This window comes from Lepisosteus oculatus, chromosome 7 (genome assembly GCF_040954835.1).
Source record: "Lepisosteus oculatus isolate fLepOcu1 chromosome 7, fLepOcu1.hap2, whole genome shotgun sequence".
NCBI lineage: Eukaryota > Metazoa > Chordata > Actinopteri > Semionotiformes > Lepisosteidae > Lepisosteus > Lepisosteus oculatus.
Genome location: NC_090702.1, coordinates 32,468,155 through 32,490,386, shown reverse-complemented (window position 1 = coordinate 32,490,386; position 22,232 = coordinate 32,468,155). Strand labels below are relative to the sequence as shown.

The 22,232-nt window shown below is 36.0% G+C and overlaps 1 protein-coding gene across 2 annotated transcripts; it reads left to right on the top strand.

The window, feature by feature from the left end:
• Positions 1 to 1,210: 1,210 nt before the first annotated feature.
• Positions 1,211 to 21,210, top strand: tmem168a (transmembrane protein 168a). 2 transcript variants are annotated; one of them, XM_015352667.2, is made up of 5 exons: positions 1,211 to 1,352; positions 2,823 to 4,088; positions 11,026 to 11,168; positions 13,441 to 13,715; positions 19,431 to 21,210. In XM_015352667.2, exons 2-5 carry the CDS (start codon positions 2,952 to 2,954, stop codon positions 19,976 to 19,978), a joined length of 2,103 nt encoding a protein of 700 aa, XP_015208153.1. In that variant the 5' UTR covers positions 1,211 to 1,352; positions 2,823 to 2,951; the 3' UTR covers positions 19,979 to 21,210. The 2 variants fall into 2 exon arrangements, with proteins under 2 accessions (XP_015208153.1, XP_006633476.1); XM_006633413.3 differs by having other exon boundaries at positions 1,211 to 1,379.
• Positions 21,211 to 22,232: the final 1,022 nt, after the last annotated feature.

Genomic DNA, 22,232 nt, shown 5'->3' with positions numbered 1-22,232 from the left:
ATCACCATATCACAGTACTATATCTTTTGAAAACAAAGATTTGATGCAGAATGAAGTTCAGGAATATGATTAACTCAAAATTTGAAGCATTTAACCATGCTTCTCATTTTAAATTTCTCTTTTTGGCTTCAGCAAGTTATATATACAGTATAAACATTTTCTGAATCTCTAAACTATAGCCTTCACCCTAGTATCCCAAACAATGATTCATACTACCAATTTATCTATATGTGTTTACAAAAACTATTTCAGGTTCTACCTTGGAACAGTGTTAATTCACTTACTGTATCCTCCTATGCTGTTCTTCACACAATAAACAGTGCACCTTCATAATTTGTGTACACTGGCATGGCCTGGTAGCCTCAGCTTCCATCTTTGTCAGAAATGTGAAAGGTGAAAGGTGAAATTTAAAAGGTAAAAAAGACATGTACTCTTATTGCACTATCATCATAATATGTTCTCACACTTGCTCAGTTTCAAGATGCCCAAAGATGCATAATCAATTATGTTTTGTTTTACTCTTTTTTTCCTTTACTCACTTCAGTCTTAATGTCTTAAATGGTAAATGTTGCACCATCCATTATGGTGTATGTTATTAACCATTTACTCTAAATGTTTACCCGACATTAATGCGTTGACTGCATGTGTGACGAATGCATCTCTCCCTTCCAGCATTCGATATTGGTAGATCATGGGCCTCAGACACGCACAACACCTTTTACAGGCCTGCTGTACTGTGGTAGAGTTTTTCACTGGGTATCAGAGGGGGTGACATCGCTCCTTAACTGCATCAGCATACTGTGCCCTGCTACACATGACTCAGAGGGTACTGGGACACGGTGTCTTTAGAGTTTGTAATCTTCTTCTTTTGTCACTGTTGACAAATATCTCATTTTCATCTCATTAAATGAGATAAAAATATATGATATGACCCTGAAATCTAAATAATCAAAACTATATGCATTAATGATTTTGTAAAGTAATTTCCTTTTCTGTGTTGGAGTGTTCAAACAGCTTCTTTCACTAAATCGTGATCCAACTGCTATCTTTGTTATCGTATGCTTAAGTGTCTTCACAGCAGCACACTGTTAGGATGCCCGTGTAACCACGATCTACTGCATTTCCAGTGCCACCCCGTTTGACTGCATGGGTGCTTTAGCGATAAGAGTCCCATGGAGGCAGGGATTGGTCTCCGCTGCTCGCCGTAGGTGACACGGAGAAAGTATGGCGGATGTGAGGCAGGGAAAGTTTTCAAACTGAAATCAAAATAAATTAAACAACGAAGTTTAAATAACCATATGGGATTAAAACAGAGAGAAACGACGATAGGATTTATTTGTCCTGTGTTCACGGTTAGTCGTTGAAAATCTACTGAACTGGTGCGTAGTTAACAAAATAAATTTAAACGCAAGAACTTCATTCACTGCGCACTGCAGGAAGTGGTGATAGTTTGCTATCGGATAGAAATATGTTTTAACGTCATGAGAAGAGACTGTTCACTTTTAGTAAACGGATAGAAATCTATCTGGTCTTGGAGTTTGATATGGTTGAATAAAATATGCACCTATGTAATCTTGGTAGATAAAACGCGTGACAGTACGTTTTATTTAAAGTATTTTCAGTATCTAAGCATGTACTATCACGTCTTTCGGTACCAAAAAATAAAATATAAACAGTGTAAATGTACTAATAAAATAGCTTATTTAGGAAAGTTATTTGGTCATCTTTAAATAATTGATGCATTTTAGCATGGTCGCTAATAAGGTGGTCTTTTCGTGTTTACTATCCTGTTCAATAACTGTGTTGTCCCAGAAAGTATAAAGAAATGCATCTTCTAATATCTATGGCAAGCCAAGAAAATAAGGCGGAAGAGGAACTTTCTTTTCTCTTGGGCTTACGCTTAAGTTACTTTTCAAGTGTAAACTGTGTTTATGTGAATCTAGTTTGGTTACACATGAGATACAATCAGAAAATGACACATTGCGCAATGGAAGTGATTTTTTGTTAGATGTGCACAAGATATTAATGTTAAGATTGTGTTTGGCATGAAATTCCTTACTTCTGCTGCAACAAGAAGTGCTTTCGTTGTACCACTTTGTTTTGACTTCTCTATGATTTTGTAAAAAGGTGGCATGCTCTACATTGACGTTTAAAAGGAATTAGACCTTGTGAGAAGCAAATGGTACATTTTCTCACACGGAAAAATCTACTGACATTTTTAAATTATTAGAGTATAGTGTGATAGATGAATCCCTTGTTTTTACTATTTATTTCGGCCTGAAAGAAGAAATTTAACACGCATTCATCAAACGGTCATCAAACATATAAACTTAAGTTTTCTGTAAGGTTTGTTTGGAGTCCTCATATATATGAATATACTTAACATACCTAATTGTGATTTCTTACATTGTCCTTTAAAAAGAGTTTTCATGGTGAGATATATATTAAGGGCAAAATCTGGTGGTTTGATAAATCTAGTTTTGCCTAGGGCTTGTAGGAAAGCTGAAGTTGTCTTTTTCATTAGGAGAATGCTTTGGATACAAACAGGTGCTGAAAAGAGTGTTAACTTTTGGTTCGGTTACGGGTTTCATCCAGAAACCCGTAGTGAAACTGGATTTACCAGGACCCCAGCATTTGCTCTTAAAATGTATTTCCCTTTAAAAATTGTTTGCTTCAGATGTCGTCGTGTAAGAATGTGTTGTAACGAGCTGTGCAGCCTGTTTATTGATATTGGTACGCTTTGACATTGCAGATTTTGTGTATTTGGCTTAACAGCACACAAGCATTTATTTAATTTGCTTTTGGTGTTTTGTTTATTACAGTTGGTGAATACTTGCTATTACAGCATTTGGAGAACATCTCCTCAGGCTGAGAATGTCAAATATCCCGGATGAGCCTTCCCAGGTCCACATTTTGCTGGTGTGAGCAGGAGCCTGTCCCCATCCATTTACATGTGCAGGTCATTACGCTACTGTGTCAGTCACTGTCTGTATGCAGCGATGACTAGACTGGAGGAGTTGAACAAGGAGGTCAGCATGCGGTCTTCTGTGCGCTATCTTGGTCACTTAGCCAGTCTCAACTTGCTGGTGGCTGTATGCTTAGGTCTCTATGTACGATGGGAGAAGACGGACGATTCTCTAATTCTGGTGATTTTCATCTTGGGCCTGTTTGTCCTAGGAATTGCCAGCATTTTGTATTATTACTTCTCCATGGAAACTGCAAGCCTGAGCCTGTCCCATCTATGGTTTGGGTTTCTGCTAGGTCTCCTGTGTTTCTTGAACAGCTCCTCCTTAAAGAGTGATGTTAAAGAGGAAGTCACCAATTACCTGCTCCTGACCAGCATCATCATAAGGACGTTGTCAGCTCTCGTGGAAAGAATTTGCGGTTGTGTCCGTTACCGGCCGGCTCTCTTGACTTCCACTGAGTTTTTGGAGCTTGTCGGCTTTGCTATAGCTAGCACCGCAATGCTGCTTCACAAGGCTATCAGCATCATTCTCCTGGTGGTAGCTTTGGCCACTCTGATGGTCGATCTGCGGATGAAGTCCTTCATGGCAATTCCAAACTTGGTCCTGTTCGCAGTGATATCCTCTGTGTTGTTTTTTCCGTCGCTGAAGATCTCCATAAACCCCTTTGCTCTGGCATGCTACTTTAGCCGCCTGATGTGCGACCCCTTGTTCGATGTCTACTTCAGCAGCCTGTCCGTCACAGAACGCTGGCTGCCGTTCCTTGCTCACGGCAGGCTGTGGCGGAGGCTGTCTGTTCTCCCACTTGGACTTCTAGAGCTCAGTTTCTTTATCCTCGCAGCGTTCAAGCTCAGGGATTTACAGATGTGGTATTTTGTGATACCGGGCTTCTCCATTTTTGGGATCTTCTGGATGATCTGCCACATCATCTTCATCATCACCATTTGGGGGTTCCACACCAAGCTGAACGACTGCCAGAAGGTGTACTACACTCAGCGTTCTGAAAACAGAAGCCTGGACAGGGTGATGGCATCCAAGGGGATGCGCCATTTCTGCTTGATCTCAGAGCGCCTGGTGTTCTTCAGTCTCGTGTCAACAGCTATCCTGGGTGCAGTGTCATGGCAGGTGGGTTAAAATTCATGCACAGCTGCCTCTCTTGTAATTTCATACACAACAAAGCAAATTAATGGTCTCAGTCAGTCATTTTAAAGTCAGCAAAGTTAAATCGTCTTTTGAGCTATAAAACCGTAACCTAATTGTTTTTTATTTTGAAGTGGTTTACCTTTGTAAAGCAGGTATTATTGGGTTTCTACTAGAAGGTATCATTGGTTATTGCAAAGACGTATGGTGCCAGAAAGGAAAAAAAGCATCAATCTACAATCATATTTTTTGAAAACCTCTGAATTAGCAAAAACTAAGTCTGTTGTGTTTTGCTCAATCCACATGCTAAATGATTTTACTCAGATAAGTTAAAATGTAATACGATTGTCTTAAGGGAGCCATGTTAGATTGAAGCAGATAACACAATGAAGAATGGAAGAATTCAAATTATGTTTTAATTTACTTCAGTCATTTAATGTCCATACTGCCTACAAAATTCCTGGCTGAATATAAAACATAATTTTCACTACCAAACAATGCATTTATTGTTTTGCATGTAAAAAGTAAAAAAAAAAAACACTTATTTACTCTAAACAAGTTAGCTCTATAACATTCATTGTATATATTTCCAAATTGGAAGTAAAGGAATTTGCTTTTGTAACTAATTAATGCTGTAGGAGTAAAAAAGAAAGTACAGGTTCAGCAGTTTGATCTATAACTGTTTCTTTGCAAAACCTAGCCTGACATAACATTTTTTTTGTGGTATTTTATGACAAGTCTTAATTTATATGACCTTCTTTAACTACAGCATTTCTCCAAAGGCAACACATCAGCTTAATTGTACTTTAAGTTGTTATCTGCAAAATCAAGTATAAGACAGGACCAATTAGCAGCAATCACTCTTGATTAACGACAGGATTTTGTAGCTAGCCAGACAAGTGACTTCTGAAAGCTCTGTTTGAAGTACAGGACCTGTCAAAATGACTAAATTACTAAAGACTTCCCAGACTTTAATCTCATGGTTTTGGAAAATCTTTCATGTTTTCAAAATATCAGAAATGGTTAATGTATTTCCACATTTTCATCATGGTAGAGTTAAAAATAACTGTTCCTCAGAATTGATTTGAATATACAAAGCTGTGAGTATGATATTCACACAAAGTGTGCATAATATATAGCAGTAATTTTTCTTACCCGAAGGTTAGACTGCCCAAGGCTTCTAAAATGATTGTTCTGTGAATCTAATACAAGACCCAGCAGGCGGTAACATTGATGAGTTCCAAGATGCTAAATATGTTTTCTAAAGATTGTTGGCGGTTAATGGTAAAAGCAAAAAAAAAAAATGGTTCCTAGTACCATAAAGGTTATTCATTTTTGGGCATCAAGAAAGTATTTCAAACTGAATCATCTTTATTGATCTAATCTACAATTTCCAAATTGTTATATATGATGCTTTTTTATATCATTATATGTTCTCTGGTTATTTGTAGTACCTCAGATCACTCTGAGAAACTGTCAGGGTTTAAAGAGGTGTGTTGTGGGAAACAGGCCTATAGGCAGCAATGAGGAATAGTGGTCAGGGCTGTGGACTCTGGGGTTGGGTACTGATTCCTGGTGGGTCTTTGCTATTATACCCCAGAGCAAGGTACTTTGCTCACATTTCTCTAGTGACATGCAGGATAATAGGGTGGTGTCCAGCTCATTGATGTAAATGATAATTTATTCTCATTTTAATGTATCTGGTTAAATATACCATGCTATAGATGGAACAATGTACAGTCTTCATAATGAGCTTTAAAGAATTGAGTGTTTGAAATGCATGTCCTCAGAACTGCCCTTTGTGAGTTCTCCCTCTCTCTCATTCTGTCCCCTCTTAATGGACTTCATACATGAAAGATTCTACATTGTACAGTATTTAAAATGGGCAAAAAGTGATAAATTAAAACTTAACTCTTTGCACTGTAGTGTTTAATGTGTTTACCATACTTAAAATTAATTTAATTGTCCCTTTGGTGATGTTTCTTTAGAATCTGTTAAAACTTGAATATCTCTTTTAATGATTTTGCTGTAAGAGTTTGGAAGAAGTTTTTGCATTTGACTATAAAACATCAAGAAAACCCATATAACAGAAACACACATAACCTTTTGTATGTAACAATTGGAGATCACACAGCAAAAGAGAAGTACTGAATCTTTTTTATTAATGACTGCTGTGTCAGAGGAGATCTCACACCACCTGTGAAGCTCATAACAAAATCACAACAATAAGCTCTTGCTGGTAGGAAAGAGAATAACTTTAAATTAACATCAGAACTAAAGAGTAATTAAATATGTGCAGACTGCATGCATCATTAGGTAGACAGGATGTGAAATTAATTTACACATACCTGCTGATTTAGCAGATTACTGTCCTATAAAATGCTGATTTTTTTATTAAGATGGTTTACAAAGCACTTTTGTTGCCTTGATTTATTGTTTTCAGTGTTTTTAATGGCCATTTCAGATTTGTGTACTTCTTGTCAGGCCTAATAAAAGGAAATAAAAGCAATTATCTTAATCAATCAACCTATTAGAATGTATGCTTTAGCATTGTTACTGCACCTCAGTTTGATCTGGTCAGGTGTATTTGTTGCATGTAATCGGACATATTTTAAAGATGTAAGACAGGTTGCAAACGAGGCCATTTGTAGTTTATTGATTTCAGGATCTCTCCTAACTATTTATCGAAAGAAGACAGGCTACTGGCTTCAACAACATGGCAGCCAGCTTTTTCCTTCAACTCTTTGGGTAAAAAGTCTCCTGTCATTGCCTTTGAGGATTTTGAGTGCTTGTAAGAAGTCCCCTCATAGTCTTTTCTGTTTAAGACTAAAAAACTTGAACAGCGATTCAGCCTGTTAGGACAAAACATTCCCTTCAGTCCTGAAATTGATTCCAGGGCAGCTATATTTTTTCTAAAACATGGAGACCAAAATTGTGCATTATACAATTTTAACATAACATTCCTTCATTTAAAATCTGTATTTTTAACTATATATCCTAATAGTTTGCTTGCCTTTATTATTGGTTCTCTACATAGTCTAGAAGTTAGAAATGATGTATCAACATAACGCCTAAGTCTTTTTCGCAAGTAGCATATTGTAGCTCAGGGTGACATATTTTGAATTTATAGTTTGTTTTTACTGTGTGCAGTCAAAATAATGTGTACATTAACCATAATTTTAAATCCTGGTTTTGGTGCTCCCTCGTGGTTTCAATCTCAGCTGCACTCTGTGAATTAGGCTTACATCTCTTGCTGAACCGCCTCCAACCAAGTTAGAGTTGAAGTATTTTAAAAAGGTCTCATTAAGCAAATTCTTAGTTCACTTCACGTAATTGCTCAAATGCATATGCTCTGTGGGAGAATCTCTGCTTTATAATTTTTGCTGCTGAAATTCCTTTGATTTTATTCTAACAGGAGGTTGGCAGGTCAAATGAATTTAGACTTTTTGAGACAAATTGTTGTATAGGGCTTTTTTAAGCTAGTATCATTGACCAACTGTTGTACAGGTGTCCACAGTAAATACAGCTGTCCATTGTAAATCTCTGCCTGTTCAGTGACTTGTCTGTCAGCTCATGCTGTTCCTGAAGAGTCATTTCCAGAGGGATGGCAGTCTTTTTATGTAATGGGCTGGTTATGTCTTTTAGAGGAAGACATTCTCTGCAGTGGTACCAGGTGGTTAGGACAGTATTGTCAACCCTTAACAGAAAGTTGTTTTAATGAATTTGTACTATTTTAATTTATGAAATGAAGAAACATATTTTAAGTCTGGAGAGTTTCCAAATTGGCTTTTTAAGCTCTCTGTCCAACTGGTTAGGTTGTGTATGGTGCCTGAAAAATTAACTTAGAGTTTTCATTTAGAGAAGGAAATTCTCAATTCTGAGATGTTTAGGAATTGTTAGAAAATATGTTTTTGATACTGCAGTAGAATACAGTGTAAAATTATGTCAGCTTGTGTCGTTACAAATGCTGGTGTCATTTTTTAGTTGTTTTTAGTCCAGTTAAGCATTTTTCATGTCATTCTTTTTATTTATGTGTTTTATTTATAAATGTTATTATTTTTTCATACTTTTTCCAACATATCATTCCCATCTCCCAAACCCTTTACATTTCTTGGTTGGTTGTCCATCTACATTGTAAATATTTGTTTGCAGTGTACAATATGACACAAGCTCATTCCATCATTGCCTCACAAAGGGTGCAATGTCTGTTCTCTAATATTTCAGTATGCATAGCTGCAGTTAATGCCAAAAGTATGTTTTTTTTTGCCGTTATTTTAAAAATTCTACAATAGATGTTTATAACCCAAAAAATAAATGTTGGTTGATGTTTTTCCATTTTTGATATATAATAAGTAGCATTTCCAATGTTTTTAAATGTATAACAATTTCATAACATGCATCATATAATCATTTCTGGTTTGCAACATGGGCACATGGGCATTTAATACAGTAAATTAACTTTAAATTTAGCTCTCCTTAATGGCATATTCGATGGATAACATATAATATTACATAATTACATGATATAATGCATATAATATATAATTCCATAACAGTATCTGTTGTTCTTCTACTGAAATCTCATGTTGCAAATCATTTTCCCATTTTACCTTTTTTTGTATAAAATCATCTTTCATTTCTGAATTCAGCACTTTATATAATTTAGAGAGAAAACCTTTAAGGATGTAAATACGTTGGATTGTTTTTTCAGTTGGTGTTTATAGAAAATCTTTTTTTAATTTAACGGTAACCAAGTTTCATATCTGCAGACATATATAAAATGTTTATCAGATATATTTCCTTTTTGTTGCCTGTAAATCTGAAAAAGTGTCCTTACAACATCAATCACCTAGTTCAACAATACCCTTCTTCTAGCGTTTAAGCCTAATACCATCTAAAAGAGATCATGGAACAAACAAGGTATCCCATAAAGCGGTAAATTAAGTCAAATTTTTACCTTTTCCCAACAGTTTCTTACATACTTGGCAACGTTTATAGTAGTGGCACATAATATAAAGTGTAGCTCTTAAAGACGTATTCACTGTTGCTTCAATATTAACCAAGAAGACATAGCTATATGTGGTTAAACCAGTTATGTGGCAGCTCTCAGCTGATCAGCCAGCTAAAATGAAAATTTGGAAGATTTAAAGACCTATTTCAAATGGAGCATGCAACACTGAAGTTTTTATTGGTACTTCTTTCTTGACCCAAATAAATTTAGAAATCAATTTATTAATCAGTGTAAAATTTTTTGATGGACATTTTACTGGTAAAGATTGAAATAAATATGTCACCTCATAAATAAAACAGACATTTTAATCATATTCACTCCTTATATTGATAAAGGTAGGTGGACCTATCTCTCTAAATCCAGTATAATATTATCAGTGGTCCATAATTCAACTCATATACATTATTTTTTTTCCAACCTGATGTTACATTAATACCTATATATCCCTCAAGCCTCTATTTAAATAGTTTTATTAAATAATTTACATTTATCCTTGCGTTTTTATTAAGGCACTATATTGATTTAAAATATGAAAGGTTATTGGTAGAAATCTGCCTGGGTTTCTTACATATAACTATAACTCATCTGTATGCAGGAACACCATTCCACTTTCCCAACATAAGCACCTGTATTATCTCTATCGCTTAATATTGCAACAGCTAAAGATTCACTAGCTAAAGCAAATACAAATGGAAATAATGGGCATTCATGTATTGTGCTTCTTCCCAGTGTAAAGGGACTAAAATATTAATTATATTAGTAAGTATCTGTGCTTTGGGTGATTTGTACAAAGGTCTAATGAAATTCACAAATATATCTCCAAACGTCACCTTAATGAATGTTTGAAATAAAAAATCCCACTCAGTCATATCAATGGCCTTTTCTGTACCCATAGCTAACATATATTGGAGATTGACTTCATTCCTTTGAAGTTACAGTCACAGGCAGGAGCTTTCTGATGTTTTCTGACCCCTATATCTGCTGAATGAATCAGCATTAGTATGACAGGATCCTGTCTTAATGCAAAGCGATTTTGAAAGGTTTTCAAAATCAACATTTAGAAGAGACAGTGGTCTGCAAGACCTACATAACTTTGTATTTTCTTGGTTTTAAAAATACATTGATTATAGCTATCTCTAGTGTACGTGGTATCAATATACATGTCTGTTTTTCAGGTAAGTCTAAAAGGACTTTTTTTAGCTGTTATTTTAGTGTAATAGTTTGTATGCATTGTAAGATCAATGGTTCACAGATTACACAGTTCTGTGTTATCAATTCTCCATAAGTGCAAAAAAGAAACTTCTTCAAAAAACAGTGTTGAATATGCTCTGTCTCAATTCTGACAGATAATAATTTATTTTAATGGTCCTAGGTAGAACCAGTCTTTGCAGTGATAGAGAGTCAGTCAGTATCCCCAGAATGAGCATTAAGAATTAACAGTCAGAATGAACATTCTGGTTGGATGGAGAATCTGCAGACCCCAGGCAGCTCACCTCTACCTTAGCTGACATACAAGGCAGAATACCCCACCTTATTCTATGCATTCAGAAACATTACATTCAGTGCTCAAGGGGCATTTTCCCCTTAAAGGAATTTAAGAGGACCCAGTGATCTGCTCATGGTATACTGTAATTGAATTCATCTAGCAAAAAGAATAAGCAGGATTTCCCATTTTACAGCACAACTTTTGGCACTTGAGAAATATTTTTTTTAATTAAATTAATATTGAAAAATATTATAATTCACCATATCCTACATCCTTAACTGAGGGACCTCTTTAATGTAAGGATTTAGTACATGTTGATAAGAGAGAGAAACTTGTTTTATCAGGTTAGTACAAAGTGAGCAATTGTATTAGATATAACTTAAGTGTAGCTTCACATTCTGGTTTTAATTTGTACTTTATTTCAGGTCACTAATGGGATCTTCATGAGTGTATTCCTCGTTGTTCTGCCCCTGGAGTCCTTGGCTCATGGTTTGTTTCATGAACTTGGAAATTGTTTGGGAGGAACATGTGTGGGATATGCTGTCATTGTCCCCACCAACTATTGCAGGTACAGAACACTGCAGACCATCGTTATACACTTTAAGATTTAAGATTTTTACATTTCAGGATTTTTCATTTATGGCAACACTGGAAAACATTTACAGATACTCTGATGCATGCAACTGGGGTCAAAAACTGAACTGCATTTTATATTTTGCTTTTCCTATCAGTTATTGAGAAATTTAGAGATCCGAGTACCCAAATGGGTTAAACATGGGTTAAAGTCATCCCTTTGCCTTAAAGAATTAATCCAATTTGGGATGTCATTGTATTTGTGTGACTGATACCAGTTGCCTTATGCCTCCTTGTGTACTTCAGTCCAGCTTTAACTGAGGTAACATTAAAGCAGTTTGCAAAAAATAATGGTGATGGTGATTGAAATTTCACCATCAAATTATAACATTAGTTTAAAATGCTAGGTGCCCAGCTTTCCAGTTTTATTGTATATGAGGTTCATAACAGATATCATGTTCATATATCATGTAAAGTGTAGATGAAGTTTACTTGATAAGAAAAAGCAGTCTTATCTAAAAACAAGATATTTTTACGGACGCAGGTCATCACAAGCGAAATATAATTCATTATACATCAACAGACGCGTTTTTGACAGTATTTTCCCTGCTTAATGAGAAGTCTTGTTGTTTCATGTCTCTTCTGCATACAGATTGAATGGCACCTTTTATCTGTGCATTTTAACAAAATGTTTCCAGTTTTCTCTTTAATGGCTGATCACACTTAAGCACTGTGCTGTAGTTATCACCTTCCAGTGTTCCAGTGTGAGTGTGAGTTTGAAGCCCAGCAGGGGGGTGAGACACGTGATGAGAATGTAGCAGTTTTATCATTCGGATTTTAATGGATTCACATCCTGTTTTTTTCAATGATGAGGAAAGTGCCAGCCTCCCCTGGGGAGAGGAGAAACTAGCAGGCCAAGCTCATACAAATGAGCAGGCTGAACTGTGGCTATGAGACAGTGGAGCTGTTTCTTCAGCCTCGGTGAAGAATCAAGCCTGTATAATGCTTAACAATTCTAATTTTAGAATAATGTAGTAGGTTCTAAGTATGCAGTTTCAATCAAGTATGCTTTTGGGAAGGATGTCTTGTGAACAAAGTAAGAATATTACATTTTTTTCACAAATCACATAGTCAGAACACTACAGGTCTGTGCTTGCATGTCACTGAAAAATTTAAGTTTATTATTTGCAACCCAAAGCAAAAATATACAAACCAAGACAGCTCCTGTCTGTTTCCTATAATTTACAGCTAATGCATGTGTTACTTTTTCAGTCAATTTATATAGTTAAAAAGGCAGCTTTGTGGACGTGTGGTTAGGATTCTGGATTCCTAACTAGAAGGTTTTGGGTTCAAATCCCATGTGAAACACTGCTGTTGTATGTTGGAACAAGGTACTTCACCTGAATTGAAATATAATTGGATAAATGGATAAAACCATCAGATATACATATAAACAAATTTATATTTGAGTAGGAAATAATATAGTTCAGCAGACCATTCACAGGTGAAATATTAATCAATGCACAATCCATGTCCTGGTCTGGTCCTGAGGATCTCTTGAGTCTTCTAGTATATAGGGTAATTAATTTCAATGTTATAAGAAAGGTATTTTGTAAAATTTGCCTTCAGTTCTTAAAATGTTGAAAGTTACCAGTTGGTATGAAGCCTTTACTAATTAGTGATTGTCAGAGCTATCCCATATGTAAGCATTGGGTGATTTGGGAGAAACTGATCTTTAACAGAAAACATTCACTCACTGTGGGAGTGTCTGATATAGTGTCATTCCCAGCTGTGTTTGTTCTTCTTCAATTGATCACCTGTAAGGAGCTTCTTAGTCGTGAAGCAGAAAAATGCTTAATTAGCAAATTGGGGAGAGTTCATGAAGTTTTATAAAGTGAAGTTTTGGGACAAAATAAACTTTAGCTTAGGTATTTTTGAACCCAAGGTCTGAGTGTGTTTAAGGCACTAATTAGAACAGCAAAGATTTGAGAGCCCAGCTGGAAAGACAACCATCAGCAGAGTGGTTGGTCAGACCCAGGATTGAGAGCCACAGCTCTAGGTTGTGGACAGAGTGAGGTTTTTATGGTACTCAGAGACATCCACCCACAGGACTGTCTGAATGTAGGAAGAATGAGTCACTGGGGCAGCGTTGACAGCTAAATCTTTGGAAGTTTGTTTGCTTTATTTAACAGTGTTGACTAGCTAATGGATGTAGAGGGCCGGCGAGACAGAGGCGTGTCTCCTATATTCTTGTTTTTCTCCTACAGTGTTGATGGCCAGCCCACTTTGCTCCCTCCTCACCACGTGGAGGATTTAAACCTGAGGTCGACGGGCATGCTGAACTCTATCCAGAGATTCTTTGCCTACCATATGATTGAGACGTACGGCTGTGACTACTCCACCAGCGGCTTGTCCTCGGATACCCTGCAGTCCAAACTGAAGTCTTTCCTGGACCTGCGGACCCCGGACGGACCCAGACACGATACCTACATCGTGTATTACAGTGGCCACTCCCATGGCTCCGGAGAGTGGGCATTGGCAGGTAATGTGTTTTTCATGTGGTGAATCAGATCAATACCAGCAAGCAGTTCTACATCAATTACATACCCATGAACTCTTAGCTGTGGAACTGTGAAACCTTGCCTGAAAGTTAACCCTGGAAGCTTTGCAAATGCTTTTGCCAAGATACTTGATCATTTTTATTGTAAAGTGATTAGTGCACGCAAATGATTTATTGATAACAGCTGGACCTGAGGAAGCCTTTTATTGAGGATTTAATGTAGGAAAGGCTACAAAATATCCCACAGCATCTATTATATTTAATTTTTCCCAGCAGCGATTATGTTTAGAAATTGGCAGGATTTAAGAGGCTGGAATAGTTTTCAGTCAAACACTTGGCTTTTACCCACTAGACAGTAAATTGGGAAAAATATTATATGCTGTACCTATTATAAAAAAGCTTGTCTTTTAGGTTGTATTATATTTGCAAACATAATTGTCCAAATGCAGTTCATATGGAGTGCAAAATATAGTGGAATATATTCTTTTAATTTTATAATCCAAGTCTTAATTATCACATCAAAATTATTTGCATGCTTAATGAAAGATAATTATGGAAAATTACTAGGTAATTTGTTTTTTCATGCTGAGACTTAAAATAGTGTCTGGAATTTAAAATACTAAAACTTACGTCTCTTTATAAAACTATAAAGGGCACAATTAAGAAGAAAGTATGCAGATCCTTATTTTAAATGTAATCTGCTTCGAGAGCATCTGGCACCTTTAAAAACACGATTCTTTTAAAATACTTGGCATTATTACAACATTGGATTTGAAGGAGTTGTTTTCTCCATTTCGAATTATGGACATTTTACTAAATTGAATTCATGTTTATTGGTAGATTTTTCTGAAAAGTGTTGGATATTCTAGTAGAGTATTTTAGGACTATGGGATGTTGCAGTAGAGTCAGGTTTTCCCAGGACTAGGAAAATAAGACATAAAAATACTGTATTTCCAGTACTTGTCATAAACTCTCCACTTCATAATTTTTGGAAAGAAACAAAAATGCAGTGTTTATGGTAGATGAAAGGATTTGGATTTTATGTGCAGTTAACTAGAACTTCTCATCATTTAATTCATAAGCAAGTAGCAAAAAACATTAACCAGAAATACTAAACTCCCTTTCCTATCTCTTTTGAGCCCTAGAAAATTGTATTGTTTGTATTATTTGTTTTTTTTCCTGTATCTTCACTTGAAAAGTACCTCTTTTTCAGAAACACCTTTTAGTTATTTTTAGCAAAACATACAAAAATGCATAACATTAATTTTATGTGGCACCTTAAACAATCCAGATGTCTGAAGAGGGTTTATTTATTTGTTACCCTGTAGAAGAAGTATCTTGGCAGGGTTTCAATGTGATCTCTCTGTATTTGTTGCAGTACATGCTGCAGTATTTGAGTGAAGCTAGTATTAAAAAAAACCCTGTTGCAGTTTTTTAAGTGGTTTCAGGTGAAACAGCAGGGAAGTCAAAGAGATTCGAAGTGCCAATGATGTTTCTTGGCAGATGGACCACACTGAAGGGAGCTGTTGTAATGTATTGCCCCTCACAGCCTATAAAGCGGATTAACAAAGACTGCGGCCATCAGCCGTGTGCCTGCAGCTGTTAATCGCTAAGAAGTGAAAATTAATGGAACTCAGTCCTGCGCCATATTGTTGTGATGTTGACATTTTTCATATTTATCTTCTTCGAGGATGCTGTGTGAGGAGGGATTGCACCCTAGCATTGGAGAAGCCAAAAGAAAAACAAAGAAACATAACAGTAGAAATGAAAAGATTTATCAAGGGATCAAGTACAAAATACAAGAAACTTCACAGCCTTCCATAGGGTTAGATTTCTTCTTTTAACAGAAAAAAAGATTGTACCACAAAAACTGATTTAGTACTGCTTTATTTAGTCTTAGTTAATAGGCATAGAGGAAAGGAGCACTTGAACCTCATAGGAATTTAATGCATTGAATCGTAGGAATACCCATTGAGATCTGATGGGGAAAAAAAATCTTTTTTTTCCGATAATCATTCCAGACTGTCAATTGCAGTGAGCTTCTGGACCAGTAAGCAAGCAGTATGTTGCCTCTGGCATTTTCATGTCGATCTGTCAATCACAGCAGTGTTATGGACTAATGAGCAAGCAGCATTTCGCCTCTGGCGTTTCTGTATCAGGTATCCTTTGTCAGAATGAGGCCATCTTGTCCCACATACAAACAATTGTGAACCATGAAATGCAAATACAAAATGTTTCACAGTGTTCTAATTAGAGGCTTTTCTGATTCTTCTTCTGCCTATGTACAGCCAGTTGTTCTCGCCAGAAATCCCCCAAGGAAAAAGCTGTTGACAGTTACTCTTTAAATAAAAAATGTACATGTAATTATATAAGAAAGGCTTCAAAGTAGAGGAGGCAATTGAGTCCATATTTCAATTAAGTTTCAGATTAATAGTTAATATATATCAATAGCTAATAATAAAATTAATTATATCTTACATGATTTTTTCTTTTCATTAGCAATCTTCTTTATACATTTGGCATCTGCTGCAAAGCATACGTCTTTGTGCTATTATCATTATTGTGTATTAAATTGCCAGTATGTCTTCACCCTTATTGTTTTCAACGTTACACCTTTCAAATTTTTCGTTTTTCTTTCTGTTGAACCAGAGTTAAATATTTTACAGATTTCTTTACAAATTGCAAATGCATTCTCTAATACCAGTGATCCTAACAGCACCCTTACTTGAAACAATCTTTATCTGTACAGTACCTTTACACTTGTATCCAGACCCTTCCTATGCTGTCACATTTTGTTGAATTAGAAAAGGATGCATGCATATATATTTCAAATTTAATATTTTGTTTAAAACCCACGGCTGAAACTTAGGACTTCTAATAATATGAGTTTTAATAAATTTCAACAAAAACTAAGAAGAAAAAAATGAAATTAATCTAAATAAAATAATGAATTGGAACACAAAAGACAAAATAATTGGAAAATATACAAAACGATTTCATGAAAATAGTTAACTACATAAGAAACATCCATAATGTAATATAAAAGAACAAAAATAATGTAAAAACAGAAGGATTCAGAGAATGGAAACTTGAGAAAAACAAGAATGGGTGTAGGAAAAGGTACCTGATAGGTACAAAAAATGGAAATATAAATTAAAAATAATAGTGTCAGTAATTTTAATTAAGTTATTAATTAAAAATATTAGTTTGAAGTAAAAGGTTTTAGATCAGTAATTTAATTGTTCCAGTCAATATTTTTTTGCCTTGTCACTACTCTCTGCATTCATGACGTTCCCTTTCATTTTTTCTTCCAGTTTCAAAATCAGACATTTATGTGGAGCTTCAATTACGGTCTTAAAATCAGATTGTCCAAAATTACTTAAGTTTGGGTCCATCATTGCTTATTCAAAGTAACCAAGAAAGCTAAATAGGGTCTGTCTTTTCTAAACCCATAATGGCTGTCCCTAATACCTTGATTACTATGTGTAAATTCTTAACTGACCCAGTTTTTCCCTCCTTGTTATGGATGGGTACAATATTATCAATTCTCCAGTCTCCAGTCTCTTCTCCTATTTAGTGTGACCCATTAAAGATCCTGGCTAAAAGTTCATGAGTAAATCCTTCATGTCTAAGAGAACAGTTACAAAAATAACATCTGGACATAGTGATTTATCTGTTATAAGCAGAACTCTTACTATTACCATCCCTGTAATTCTTCAGGCTCTGTTTCACTGAGGTTGCTCAAAATGTAGCAGTATCCTACTTCAAACCACAAAAAACAAAGTTTTATGAGTTGTTAAAATCATATAATGCACTCTGGGTTTGCAGATAAATAGTATGAAGCATGACACACAGCAAAAATAAAAATATCTTGCTGCTTTAAAATGAAACTTGGTGAGACTGACAGTGAGGAAAGATGAAGCTCGTGTAGTATTTTCAGATAAAATATGATACAATAATTGATTAAATAGACTCTGAAGTGGGCAAGACAATGCTTTAAGGAGCATGAATTAGATTGTTGTTTTCCACTTAATTTCTGCAGAAATGTGAAGAGGCGATCCCAGTCTAGTACAGTGTTTTGAGTATACACAGAGAATGTTAAAAGGCACTCAGGAGTTCAATTCAATCTGTGCCACCCTGTGCTTGCATTAGAAAGAGGCATTCATTCAAGGCTGTCCAGACATGGCCCTGGAGGGCTGCAGTGTCAGCAGGTTTTCCCAGTCTCTTTTGTACAACAGCACCTGAAGGACTGGCCTATGCAGTTAAACGTTAAAGTGGTCTGGTTATGGGTCTGTCCGAGCAGCTGGCAAGAATCTTATGAAACCTATAAAGCTAGGGTCACATTCACTAACTGACTGGTCCTGTTGTGACGGGTTCGAGCCTGAGTCATGCAAATCTGACTCTCCTCAAGTCAGCGCTGATCCTCGTAGACAGGGTTGTGTGGTTGGCGTTGCCTGGAACATGCACAGGTCATAGGAATCTCCCTTCGCTTACTCTTTCTCACGTGTGTGTGGGGGTTGTTTTTTTCTCTGCGAGTCAAAAAACGTAAAAAGCACACAACTGACAATTCCAAACATGGCGAGTGTAATAAAAATAATTGACAGTTCTAAATTTAAGACGAAAGTCGTTTTCTTTTAATGTGAAAAAGTCAGTAAGAAGCTGATTTAGCCTGTTAGTTAGGAATGAAAACCTGCAGACAATTTGACATTCCAGAACCAGGACTGGACAATAAATGAGTGGGGGTCTGTATGTATGGAAATAACATTTTCAGATCGTGAAGTTTATCATCTCTGTACTTTAAAGTTAATATACATTTGTTGCAGATATGAAAATGCTTCATAATTATTTTATAATACGGTTGCTGCACTTTGCAAGTTACTCAGCTGGTATTTTATGTTTTCTTTGTGATGTTATTTTGAATTATGTTATAGACATGCTTCCTTCAGAACATGTTTTTTTCATTGCACAAGAGCCTATAGTAAAAAAACACAGGCCATTGGTCTTTTGATCTAAACTGTTTCTACTAATATGTTTATTTTAACTATCTGCTACATCAGCTCTTAGCAATTTAAAATGCATTTTATTCATTTTTCATAGAGTGATTATACCATTACATCTTTAAAACTATTAGAACAGTTGTGATGAATGGAGACTTGTACATTATTTTTATTTAGCAAATGCATTCAATCAGCCTGCCCCCCCGACACCCTTTTTGCAAAGATGCATCTGTGGCACTGTGACTAAATCACTTGATTCAAGGCAGCCTCAAGTTTAGAATACTGAAAAATACATTGTCAGTGGTTTTAATTGGAGAAGCTCTCCAACCTCTAGCCACTTAGGAGGAGGCCTGTAATGTCTAATAACAGTATTGTAGGGAAAATTTTAAAAAGTAAAAGGTTTTGTTTTTACATTAATGTATTTGTATTCTTTTAATTTAAAACTAGAACATACAGTTCATGTGCTTGCACTACATATCTGAAGTCTATATCTATGGTGCTTCTTAGATATATTTGCATGTATGCAAATGATCGACTTGGCTTTGTTAGTCTTTGCCTTTTATAATCCAGTTTATTTTCTTAAATTTGCAAAAGCTGTTGTTGATATGTACCTGCTCCACCTCAGGGAACGAGCAGGAAGCCGTAAGTGCTAGAGGTCAAGCTGATGGGTAACCGTGTGATGCTCGTTTCTCTTGTTCAGGAGGGGACACGCTGCAGCTAGGAAACCTGCTGGACTGGTGGAAGGAGAAGAATGGCGCCTTCTGCTCCAGGCTCATAATCGTGCTGGACTGTGAAAATGCTTTGCCTTGGGTCAAAGAAGTACAGAAAGTCGGCGACCTGTATGTGGCTGTTCAGGGCGCGAAAATGGCCAAATACGTTGACGCCGAGGAGGCAGATCCCCCTCAGCTGGGAGATTTTACGTCGGACTGGGTGGAGTTTAACTGCAACCCTGACAACAATATTCAGTGGTCGGAGAAAGGGCGTACTGTGACTGCAATGTATGGGGTTTCCAAGCATTGGAGTGACTACATGCTGCATTTGCCCACAGGAAGTGATCTTGCCAAGCACTGGATGGTGTATTTCCCCAGGATAACTTACCCACTTGTACATCTGGCAAACTGGTGTGGTGGGCTAAACCTTTTTTGGGCATGTAGCATTTGTCTGCGATGTTTTAGGAGAATGAAGTTAAGATGGTTTCCACCAACTGTGCTTGACACAGGACAAGGATTCAAGCTGGTTAAATCTTGAAAGGCCCATTGGTATTTTCCCCTTTATGGTCCCTTATTTTTATGGTATTTTATTTTTTTTTTTGACTGTCTAAGGAGTGCAAGAGCATTTTCTTCTTTCTTGGTCTTTGTTTGACATCTAGGTGGCTCCATGTGTGATGTTTTCAAAATGTGGTTTTCTGCAAAACCTTTGAAATGTGCCTCAAACATAGTCCTGAGTCCCAAGGGTGTGACTGTAGTGTCCTTTCTAATTCTCAGCTGTTATGAAAGTGAAACTCTGCCTGGCTATGAAGCAGGTACTAAAGTGTCATGTTGAGCTGGGTGAGGTACTTCAGTTTTGGATAGATAATAATCACCATAATAAAAAAAAATACTCTGAGGTCCAAAAGAAAAAAAAATCTTATGAACAGAACACATTTTGTTTTGGGGGTTAGTATGATTAAAGAATCATGTTTAAAACCTATCATTTATTCTTTGTTGTGATCCTGAAGCTGATCCTCCAACTTTTATTTATTTTACTTTTAATTTTTGATCTGGATATTATCAAAATGCCTGCTTAAATATCTCCTTGGACAACATAGCACATGACAAATTCTAGACCTGGCTGTGAGGTTGCTTGCTTGAATAAGGATGACATTGGTGTCACATTGCTTGATATTATCCAGATAATTACACAACATCTCTACAGTACTATGCATCAACTCTCCCATAGGTCACTCATTGGAAACAAAATATATGGTTTCATGTTTTTAATAGCAAAATGATCACTTACAAACGTTTAAACTCATTTTTGTAGCAAAAGAAATCTAATAGCCTTGTTGGCCCTTGAACATGTCTGGCTCAGCTTGAAAAAAAATAGCGACCAGCTAAAGTGTGCTTGTTTGACATCTTAATGCAACAATTAACATTTAATTGCCCAGCTAATATAGAATGCATGTTCATTTTGTTGTAATTTAAGCAGCTTTGAGGTGGCAGCTTTTGGAGTGGGTTAGTTTAAAGGCACTCTGTGGCAGCCTGCGGAACTGGTGCTGTGTTTTACATATTTTGTTACATATTTTGCAGTGGCCTCCTGCCAGCTTAACTGTTATCATCCCCGACTCAGGGAGGAGCTTTCTAGTTTTATTATAGAAATGGTTTGCCTTGTTCTTTTTTCTTTACAGATCCAAAGTCATCAGTTTCCCTTTTTATGCATGGAAAAATTACTATTATTGTTGCCTAAGAAAACTATTTTCTTAAATAAAGCCATTTTCTTCAGCTCTGCCTCTGCCTGAGTTACGTTGCTGATGTGTGTCAGAGAAATTTATTTTTTATTTTTTAAGTTGACAAGCTACTTTATTTAATTCTATTTTATTTTTAAATTTAAACTATGGTCAAAACAGTACTTTTTTATTTTGTGTAATTGTATTCCCTTCTCACTTTCTGAAAATGATAGAACAAACCTTATGGCACAGCAGAAGCTATGATATGCAAAGGCAAAAACAGGACATTCTGTAACATGCCATTTAGAGATCAAGTAGTTTTCTGGTATAGAGACATATACCAGATAGCTCAATCAGTAATTAATACTATCCCAATTAGTGGAACAGTTTCTCAAAGACCAAGCCTTAAAGACCGTCACTACTGAAGTCACAGCTGCACTTTGAAAACCTAAGATCCAAGCCTGAAATGGTCAACATGACACATTTTTCATTGCATTGAGTGTGAGCTCCAGAAATCTGTGTCTGTGTAAAAGCAATCAGACTGAGATAACACGAGCACACCACAATACATATCGGGAATCCTAAAGAGAAAGAACATGAAGAGAGTTTGAGAATTAATCTGAGCTTTGAAGTATATATAAGGAATGAAGAGAATTAATTTAATGAATTGCCTGATGACACATGAATTGTATTTATTTATATTGACTCTGTGTTCTGTAATATATGCTGGCGGTTTGATTCGAAGTAAATCTGATAAAATACACCTGACTTTTAGCTTCTTTCTAGTTTCTCTTTAAAGGCAATGGCTAAGCAACAGCATCTTCACAAATTCAGATGTATTCCTAATCACTAAACCGGTGTGAGAGATCTGATTTTATTAATAAGACAGATTAATTTGTTCATATTAAAACCACGATGCTGATGGCATGAGAAAGGGACACAAACTCTTTCAATATTATGAGATGCAGTAATATTAATATTACATTATATAAACAATAGAGTGAATTAAATTTTGTTTATAAGACATTTGGGATTGAAACTGATTATTGCGAATCACTTTGTACAAATACATTACGG

What these genes read in the sequence shown, in the direction of transcription:
- tmem168a (XM_015352667.2), top strand. Translation starts at nt 2,952, where the DNA reads ATGTGCAGGTCATTACGCTACTGTGTCAGTCACTGTCTGTATGCAGCG. An exon ending in GTCCCCACCAACTATTGCAG is followed by an intron (nt 11,169 to 13,440) that starts GTACAGAACACT and finishes TTTCTCCTACAG; the next exon opens with TGTTGATGGCCAGCCCACTT. An exon ending in CGGAGAGTGGGCATTGGCAG is followed by an intron (nt 13,716 to 19,430) that starts GTAATGTGTTTT and finishes TCTCTTGTTCAG; the next exon opens with GAGGGGACACGCTGCAGCTA.